At 48.0% G+C, this 9936-nt stretch overlaps 2 protein-coding genes across 2 annotated transcripts; both read left to right on the top strand.

Annotated features, from left to right (window-relative positions):
- Positions 1–434: 434 nt before the first annotated feature.
- On the top strand, positions 435–3322 carry LOC146503829 (uncharacterized). Its single transcript, XM_085184804.1, has 2 exons — positions 435–1104; positions 1514–3322. The coding sequence occupies exon 2, from the start codon at positions 1706–1708 to the stop codon at positions 3320–3322; it is 1617 nt and encodes a 538-aa protein (XP_085040930.1). The 5' UTR covers positions 435–1104; positions 1514–1705.
- Positions 3323–4496: 1174 nt separating this feature from the next.
- LOC146503828 (uncharacterized) lies at positions 4497–8310 on the top strand. Its single transcript, XM_085184799.1, has 2 exons — positions 4497–7833; positions 8243–8310. Exon 1 carries the CDS (start codon positions 4513–4515, stop codon positions 7585–7587), a length of 3075 nt encoding a protein of 1024 aa, XP_085040925.1. The 5' UTR covers positions 4497–4512; the 3' UTR covers positions 7588–7833; positions 8243–8310.
- The last annotated feature ends 1626 nt before the right edge of the window (positions 8311–9936 follow it).

Genomic DNA, 9936 nt, shown 5'->3' with positions numbered 1-9936 from the left:
TTCTGCTTATTCTGTTGGTTTTTGTTTTTTGCCCTTCTCCCCCGTCCCTCTTCTCAACTGTTTTTCTTTCCCTCTTTCTTTCTCCCTTTTCTTTCCCCCAGTCAAGTCTGTCCCGTATTCAGCAAGTGAAAATAAAATAAAGAATAAAAGGTGAATCAAATGGACCATTACGGCAAAGCTGGGATGGTCAATTTGGTAAAGAAAATCCGTTGGGCATCTTTCTTCGCCTTTAGACAATAATTCTGATGGCAAAAGAGCCAAACGGGACAGGCAAAAAAAAAAAAAAAAAAAAAAAAAAAAAAAGAATTTTAAGAATGTGGCGGTGTAGACTTTGTGGCCCAACATATCCCAGAATGCATAGCGCGGCGGTGGGTGTGGATAATTTTGCCGGAAAAAAATGGCGGACCTTGAATTGGGACACAGCTCATGTGTTTGTATCTGAGCTGACCTGGTTTTTCTCGCTTCCTGCCTGATGGACTTCAGACTTTCTGCTCATATACGTCACCACTGATTCACTGATCCTTTCCACCGTTTGTCAATAAAACAGTTAATGCTAGGGATGCACCGATACCGATACTGGTATCGGGTATCGGGACCGATACTGTAAAATGTGGTATCGGTTAACTCGTAAAAGTTAACCGATACCACGAACCGATACTAACTTATTTCATTAATCAGAGGGTGGATTGTCATTTTTGTTGTAGTTTTTTAGATTGGCCACTAGGGGGACATCCCGCGCTAAACAGGCACAGGGTTAGACGAGTGAGACTGGCGGCTCCAGATAAAAAAAGAGAAACTGGAGGCTGCTGTAGCTAGGCTAAACAAAATGTCAGCAGTGTTGGCAACAGCCAACTTTAACTCGGGTTTTGGAAAAGCAATGAAAAATGTCAAGAGAAAATCAACGGTGTATAAAAGGCTCTGGGATTTATGTCTATGTTCTGCAATATTGTGTGGGGTGGAGTCGTAGGAAATGACGTAGGTGTAACGCGATGCTACTCGGGAAGGGGAGATTGTTTTCCGTGTTAGTTCTGTTTACCTCGTAAGCTGTGTTCCTGGTTGCCATCCTTCACGGTGATGCTCCGAGTGTTAAGTTCATGACTGGAAGTAAGTTTCCTTAAATATGTTTATTTTCCGATTATGATGTTGGCCGCGGCTTTAGTTACATTCTACCGCGTTGTAGCACCGCATTTTTCATCTCGCGACTAGAGGCATGTGCCGCTGGCCGCCGCCATTATGTAGTAATTTTATTCGGCCACACGATGGCGCCAAAGTCCCTTTGTTTACAGTTAGAGTGGATGTTTCGGCTATGTATGACATTCTCACTGTGTTTATTGTGTCCTTTCTGTGTTTGGAGCAAGAGATGTAAGATTGGCATAGTTCAAATCATATATGTTGTGTTATGTGTATATTCAGATGGACGTGTTGGTTTATTTCATTTAATTCTTTGTGTTTATCTTAGTGAAGCTTTGCTGTATATATTTATATACTCATGGCAACTTGTTTGTTACTACAGACTGCTGGCAACACTGAGCATCTAGGTGGCAATAAAACAGCTGGCGGTGACAATCCAGCAAAGTGGAAGCCTGTTGTCCTCCTTCCTGTATCCTGACCGATACACCATCTTGTTAGCTGCTGAACCTAAAAGAACTAGCACTCACCACGTACTCCTCAACATTGGTCCTTCGAGCCGGAGGCAGTTATCAAGATGGAGCCAGATGGAGCGACATGTCCTGATGTAAGGCCTAAACGCCATACACGTCGACCAAGCCGGTTTGAGGACTTTGATGTTAACTATACAGGCCACCCCTTTAGGGAAATGCTGCAGTGGGATACCCCACAGCCTCACACAAGAAGCGGGAGAGTTCAGCTTCAGTATAGTCATACGCCACCCCTCTACAGCGACAGGGATGGGGCCTATTACAACACACCCCCTCCACTGGGAAGAAGTGAACAGGATGTGGACCTTAATAGAAGCCACTCACCTGAATTTGCACCTTCCAATTGGCCAGGGTCTTCAATACACACATTTCATACAGAATTCAGAGCCTTGCAGGCCGAAAGAGAGCAGCTACTCCAATCACAGCAAGTTTTACAGGAGGGCCTCAGAGAACTGAAGGAAGCAAAGAGTGACCTCAGAGAGCTGATTGAAGTGGCTCACCTGCTGAGGAAGGATATGGCTCAGCTGACTGCCTCACAGCATAGCACCAATCATCCCCCCAAGTGCGGTTCAGGAGAGATATACACAACCCCTGAGACAATGCCACAGGAGGAGGATGAGGAGGTGTGGCCCAACCCACCACCATGGCCTGAACCGGTGGAAGAGTTGCACACAGGATTCTCCCAAATGAAGGTTGATGAACAATACTCCGATGATGGTGTACTGTACCACCCTCTACCCCGCACAGCATATTTCGCTGGTGAGCCTTCGCTGCCAAGTCATCGCTGCACCCCATATCAGGACCCTGTGGTTAAAGATGGAAACACGTTTCATGCGCCTCCACAACCCTCTGTGCCACCCCCCTGCTGGGCACCAAGTAAGACAGGTTTTCTCCCAACCAAGCCTGTTCCAGCCAGTTCCCCCTCTCTTGTCACTGGAGTAACCAGTGGGCACTGCAATAACCCATCTGCTCCTCTTTCGGCTGAGCTAGTGTACAGGGGGCCCAAACCAACCATTCCAAGGTTCATTCATTCTGATCCCTCTGAGTTTTCTAGGCTCCGCATGGCTTTAGAGAACCTACTCCCTCCTAATGCTACTGAGCTCTTCAAGTATCAGATACTTGTGGACCACCTCAAACTAGATGAAGCTCGACTTATCGCCGATGCTTACCTGAACTCACCCAAGCCTTATACTGACACCATGGCAGCCCTCCACGACAAATTTGGACAACCTCACCAGCTCGCCTTGAGAAAGATAGCAAGTGTCCTGGATGGTCCTGAAATAAGGCGAGGTGACACAGTAGCCTTCCAAAGGTTCTCCCTTCAGGTGCGGTCACTAGTTGGGCTGTTACAAACATTAGGACTGGAAGGAGAAGTGGAGTTGAACTGTGGGTCCCACGTTGCCCGACTAATAAGTAAGCTTCCTGCTGAACAGAGGGCTGATTTTTGTCGACACCAGTTTAAGGAGCCCGGGAGCACCTACACTCTGTACGACCTATCTGCATGGCTTCGTCAGGAGTCCTGGTGTCAAGGATTTGACGGCCAAGCAGGTGTAAGAAGCAGTAGAGAAAGGACCAGTGTAAAGGCCGAGGCCCGTCCAGGCCGACAAACCGTGACAGTCCTACATAACCTAAAGGGCCATCAGAACACACGTTTCCACCAGTGAAGGAGAGTCGAGCTAGAGGGAAGGTCAAGAGCAAAGCCTACTGTGCCTACTGTGAGAGCACAGAACACTATTTTAGCCAATGTGATGATGTAGCCAAGCTCTCCAAAGAGGAAATAAAGGACTGGATACAGGTCAACAAACAATGCTGGCGCTGTGCCCGAACTCATTTAGCTGCTCAGTGCACGCTAAAGAAACCCTGCAGCCGCTGCCAGGGTAAACATCTGCTGGCTCTTCATGAGGTAAATGCCAGGACAGAAGGAAACAACGCTGACATGGCTGCAAAGGAGGAAAGCTGCCTAACCAGTTCAGCTTCGGGCTCACTCTACCTTGATCGCCATGGGGCTGGCAATCGTGTCATGCTGAAGATTGTACCTGTGCTTTTGAGCCATGGAGAGCGGACTCTAGACACCTTTGCTATACTTGATGACGGTTCAGAGAGGACCATGCTGCTCCCTGCTGCTGCAAAGACTCTTGGTCTGGCAGGCATCCCGGAGGACCTGCCATTACGAACCGTCCGCCAAGATATTCAGATGCTTCATGGACATACCGTATCCTTCAGCGTCTCTGCTGCTACCAACCCTGGATCCTACTACAAGATTGATGGAGCGTTTACAGCTGATCGCCTCAACTTAGCTCACCATACCTATCCTATTAACCAGCTGAGAAGGAAGTACAAATACCTGCATGGGATCCCGGTCCCTGCCCTGAAGGAAGCCAAGCCTCTGCTCCTCATTGGTTCAGACCAGCCACACCTGATCACCCCCATAGAACCAGTCCGCCTCGGCCCACCTGGAGGCCCAGCAGCAGTCCACACCCGGCTTGGCTGGACCCTTCAAGGGCCAAGTCTTTTCATGGGGCGGCAGACCCAGCCTGTCCTATCCCTGTATACATCCGCCCAATCAGACGAGTTGCTCAAGCATGTGGAGCGGCTCTGGCAGGTGGACGTGGTGCCTTACCGATCCGAGAAAGAGGTCACTTGGTCGAAACAGGATCAGCAGGCTGTGGCCCTGCTTGAGGCAAGAACAACTCGCAGGATGGTCGATGGAGTCTTCAGGTATGCTACACCTCTACTCCGTCACCCACAGATGCCGCCACTGAATGCACCAAAGGAATCAGTCATGCCCATGCTTCGAAGCACAGAAAGGCGCCTGCTAAAGGATCCCAGTTGGGCTGATGCCTACAGGGCAGAAATGCAGAAGCTGATCCAATCAGGAGCCGTGAAGGAAGTTACGCATGAGACTTCGCCCAAGGAGAACTGGTACATACCGCATCATCTTGTCAGTCATAACGGGAAGAATCGCCTGGTGTTTAACTGTTCCCATAAATACCTTGGACAGTCCCTGAACCAGTTCCTGTTGCCTGGCCCTACTCTTGGAGCTTCCCTGCTGGGGGTGCTGGTCAGGTTTTGTGAACACCCCATAGCTGTGAGTGGAGACATCAAAGGGATGTTCCATCAGGTACTGCTCCTCCCTGAAGACCGGCCTCTGTTGAAGTTCCTTTGGCGGAACTTAAAGGTGAATGAACCCCCTAAAATCTTCGAGTGGCAGGTCCTGCCATTTGGGACAACTTCAAGCCCCTGCTGCGCCACATCCGCCCTGCAGCGTCATGTGATGGAGCACACACAGCCTGACGACAGCCTGAGATTCTCCATCGAGAGGTGTTTCTACGTAGACAACTGCCTACAAAGTGTTGGCTCACCAGAAGAAGCTAGAGATCTGGTGGATCGGCTAAGAGAGTTGCTGAAATCAGCTGGCTTCGAGCTACGTCAGTGGGCTTGTAATGATCCAAGTGTCCTGAGCCATTTGCTTCCAGAAGCTAGATCACAGAGTCTGGATCTGTGGCTAGCCGAGGACAAATCCAACCCGCTAGAGACCACGCTCGGGCTCAGCTGGGACTGGAATACCGACTCCTTGGGTTATAAGCACAGGCCCGTGTCCTATGAAATGCCAACCCTCAGAAACATCTATAGAGTCCTAGCCTCACAGTATGACCCTTTGGGCTATCTGTTACCCTTCACCACTCGGGCCAAGCTCCTCCTCAGGCAGCTATGGGATAAGAAGCATGGTTGGGACGACTCGAATCTCCCCTCCACCCTCCTGCAAGCTTGGTCTGACTGGGAGGTGGAGCTTCAGTTTTTACCTCACCTTACCTTCCCACGTGCCTATGTTCCTGCCAGTGCTAACTCAAAGGGGGCCATCCGTGAGGTGCACAGTTTTGGGGATGATTCTGAGAAAGCTTATGGAGCGGTGTCCTATATGAGGACTGTAGAACAGGATGGGCAAGTTCACCTCACCTTCATCCTAGCTCGCTCCCGGGTAGCCCCCAAACGAGCTCTCTCTATTCCCCGCCTCGAGCTCTGCGGAGCTTTGCTGGCAGCGCAGCTGGCCAGTACCTTGAAAAGGGAACTCACCTCAGCGATTGAAAGAACAGTCTTGTGGTCTGGTTCGACCACTGTTCTTACCTGGTTGAGCTCACAGTCCTGCCGCTACAAGGTTTTTGTAGGAGCCAGGGTAGCTGAGATACAGGAGTTGACGGAACACTGTACCTGGTGCTACATAGACTCAGAGAGTAATCCAGCGGATGACCTGACGAGAGGGAAGGCCCTGGCCGAGCTCAAAGTGCCTAATCGGTGGTCGAATGGACCCCCCTTTCTGCTCAACAGTCCTGACACATGGCCAGAGAACCCGAGCTCCGAGCCCAGTAATGACGACCTTGAGCTCCGGAAGACAGTCTTCTGTGGAACCTCTATCACCTCCACACCTACCTGTCAGGATGGAATGGCGTGCAAGGCTTGGCAGGAGCTCTTGGATGTTACTGTCAAAGAGCTTTGTGGCCAGGGACTCTCGACTGCGCCATCTAGTGCCGAGGACTATCAGAATGCTGAACAGGCCATCCTTCGGCAGGCTCAACAGGAGTCATTTCCCGAGGAGTGCAGATTGCTTTCAGAAAGGAAACCTGTCTCATCCAGAAGCCGCTTGCTTACCCTGGCACCTGAACTGGATACCTCAGCGGGCCTCATCAGAGTAGGGGGTCGGTTGCGACGCCTAGAAGGTCTTGGCGGACCTATATTGCATCCGATTGTCCTGGATCCTTCACACCCTTTCACACGTCTGCTTATCCAGAAATATGATGTTGATCTGCATCATCCAGGCCCCGAACGGGTCTTCGCGGAGCTGCGGAGGTCTTACTGGATACTGCGTGGAAGAGAGGCAATTCGCAAACACCAGCGAACCTGTCCTGAGTGTCAGCGTTGGAGGGCAAAACCCTCTGTTCCCAAGATGGCTGACCTTCCTGCTGCTCGGCTTAGACTGTACAAACCAGCCTTTTACTCAACCGGTGTTGACTGTTTTGGGCCTATGTTTGTGAAGGTAGGAAGACGTCACGAGAAACGCTGGGGAATCATTTTCAAGTGTATGACGACGAGGGCGGTACATCTGGATCTCCTAAGTAGCTTAGACGCAGATGCGTTCCTAATGGCCCTGAGGCGATTCATAGCCAGAAGAGGGACACCGGTAGAGTTATGGTCTGACTGTGGGACCAATTTCAAAGGGGGAGAACGAGAACTCAGAGAAGCCTTTGCCAACATGTCGGAGACATTGCAGGGGAGGCTCGCCCGTCAGATGATCAGATTCCAGTTCAACCCCCCGGCAGCCCCACATTTCGGAGGTGTATGGGAGAGAGAAATCTGTTCAGCGAAGACAGCTCTACGCACCTGTGTGGGTTCCCAACCTCTTCACGAGGAGGTACTCCATACAGTTCTGCTGGAGGTGGAATTGATCCTTAACGCAAAGCCCTTAGGCTATGTTTCCACTGACGTAGCCGATGTGGACCCTGTGACACCCAATAGTCTCCTCATGGGGCGGCCTGATGGATCACTACCCCAGGTGGTCTACTCAGAGACAGAGAACCTCAGTCAGCGACGTTGGAGGCACTCACAGATTCTTGCTGATCAGTTCTGGGCAAGATTCATCAAGGAATACCTGCCTGGCTTACAGGCGAGGCAGAAGTGGCAGTCAACTCCTCCTGAACTTCTGGAAAAGGCAGTTGTTATGGTTGCAGATCCGCAGCTGCCTCGAGCCTTGTGGCCAATAGGCCAAGTGATCAAGATTCATCGTAGTGATGATGGACTTGTCAGATCTGCTGATGTGACCGTTAATGGACGTGTTTACACCAGACCAGTTGCTCGGTTGGTAGTTTTACCTGCCGTGCCATCGGAAGACAGCGATATTGAGAAGAATAGCAAGTCGCCTCCTGGAACTGATTAGGGAGCCTTTTTTTGGGGAGCAAATGTGTAACCACATTTAGGGGCGGCTGTATAAAAGGCTCTGGGATTTATGTCTATGTTCTGCAATATTGTGTGGGGTGGAGTCGTAGGAAATGACGTAGGTGTAACGCGATGCTACTCGGGAAGGGGAGATTGTTTTCCGTGTTAGTTCTGTTTACCTCGTAAGCTGTGTTCCTGGTTGCCATCCTTCACGGTGATGCTCCGAGTGTTAAGTTCATGACTGGAAGTAAGTTTCCTTAAATATGTTTATTTTCCGATTCTGATGTTGGCCGCGGCTTTAGTTACATTCTACCGCGTTGTAGCACCGCATTTTTCATCTCGCGACTAGAGGCATGTGCCGCTGGCCGCCGCCATTATGTAGTAATTTTATTCGGCCACACGATGGCGCCAAAGTCCCTTTGTTTACAGTTAGAGTGGATGTTTCGGCTATGTATGACATTCTCACTGTGTTTATTGTGTCCTTTCTGTGTTTGGAGCAAGAGATGTAAGATTGGCATAGTTCAAATCATATATGTTGTGTTATGTGTATATTCAGATGGACGTGTTGGTTTATTTCATTTAATTCTTTGTGTTTATCTTAGTGAAGCTTTGCTGTATATATTTATATACTCATGGCAACTTGTTTGTTACTACAGACTGCTGGCAACACTGAGCATCTAGGTGGCAATAAAACAGCTGGCGGTGACAATCCAGCAAAGTGGAAGCCTGTTGTCCTCCTTCCTGTATCCTGACCGATACACCATCTTGTTAGCTGCTGAACCTAAAAGAACTAGCCCTCACCACGTACTCCTCAACACACGGACAGTTAAAATAACAGAGGCTCTGACTCATTTTATTGCTCTGGATGACCAGCCAATGCCGGTCGTGGAAAACATAGGATTGCACCGTCTTCTCAGCATACTCGAGCTGCGATATGAAATTCCCAGCCGCCCACACATCAGGGAGATAATGGTGCCAAAACTTTCTAAAGAGGTAAAGACAAGCAGTGTGTGCAATGTCAGTCCTTGGTTTAACGGCACAGTGAACTGATGATCCACGGGCAGATGGGGAGTTCGTTCGTCAATGCCAAATACTTTCGTTATTTTGTTTGTTTGTTTATAATATGGACATTCTGCAATAATTTAAAAGTTTATTTTATTCTCAAACCTAATTTGTATTTATTTTATTCCAAACAGAAGTGTTTATTTATTATTCTGAAAGCTCGAGACAGTGCCAATAGTTCAGTGATATTTTGTTAAATTACAATGTGGAGACTCTGCAATAATTTAAGAGAAGTGCTTATTTTTCACTTGAAATTTTTTTGTGGTCATTTTTATTAAGATATTATTTATTATCGGCAGAGAATAAAATAAAACCTGTCTTCCAATTCATTGCATTTGTGTGTGTGTGTGTGGTAGAAGTATCGGTTTTTGTACTCGGTATCGGCAAGTACTCAGATCCAAGTATCGGTATCGTATCGGTTTGAAAAAATTGGTATCGTTGCATCCCTAGTTAATGCATATCTTCCTTGTGTGGACTTCCCCTTTAGTTGCAAGCTAAAGTCACTTGCAGGCACGTGCTTTGGCACCAGCACCTTTCCCTTTTTTACTTTGTTTTTTTAAATTTGTGTGTGCATGTGGACTCCTGCCTGTGCCCTTCAACAATAACATTCAATTATTAATCACATTTTTGCTAAATCTGGCTTGCATCAGTCACATTAACCAATGCCCCAAATATCTCAAAATGCTGATTTTACAGCAGCAGAATTATTACATCTCTACAGTTTAAACATCTAATAAGCATTCTGCCTGCACAGAGTGGATAGTCAAATCATCATCATAAATACATTATTTTGTCAATAAATACATTTTTATATTTATGATTTTATTTTATTTTTAAATTCTTATTACTTTATTATTATCGCACTACAAATAAATAATAAGGGAAGAATTCTGGATCACGGTTCTAAGCGCTGTCACCAATCTTTTCATTTCATCATTATCTCCTAACACCTGTTTAATCAGCTACCATCTCTCCTGTGGACTTTTTAATGTCTACATCATGTCTAGATCAACACAGGCCTGCCCTCCAGCACGATCAGCAGCAACATTGTACCCATCAGGTAAAACATAGGCTACGTTTGCTTTGCATTGTCCCCCACCTGAAGACAGTGATATAGTATGATGTGATTCTGGGTTGTTGTTCTTCAGCTTGGTTTTAACTTTGAGCACCCGCCCCTTCAAACATCTTTGCACAGCCATGGCCACTTGTAACATATGTTTACAAACTATAAACCTATAGTTAAGCCTGGAGTCTGAGAGCAAAGAGCTGCGTTAGGATAATGAGATCC

The sequence above is a fragment of the Neolamprologus multifasciatus genome, chromosome 14 (genome assembly GCF_963576455.1).
Source record: "Neolamprologus multifasciatus chromosome 14, fNeoMul1.2, whole genome shotgun sequence".
Classification (NCBI taxonomy): Eukaryota; Metazoa; Chordata; class Actinopteri; order Cichliformes; family Cichlidae; genus Neolamprologus; species Neolamprologus multifasciatus.
This window is presented reverse-complemented; position numbering and strand designations above follow the sequence as displayed.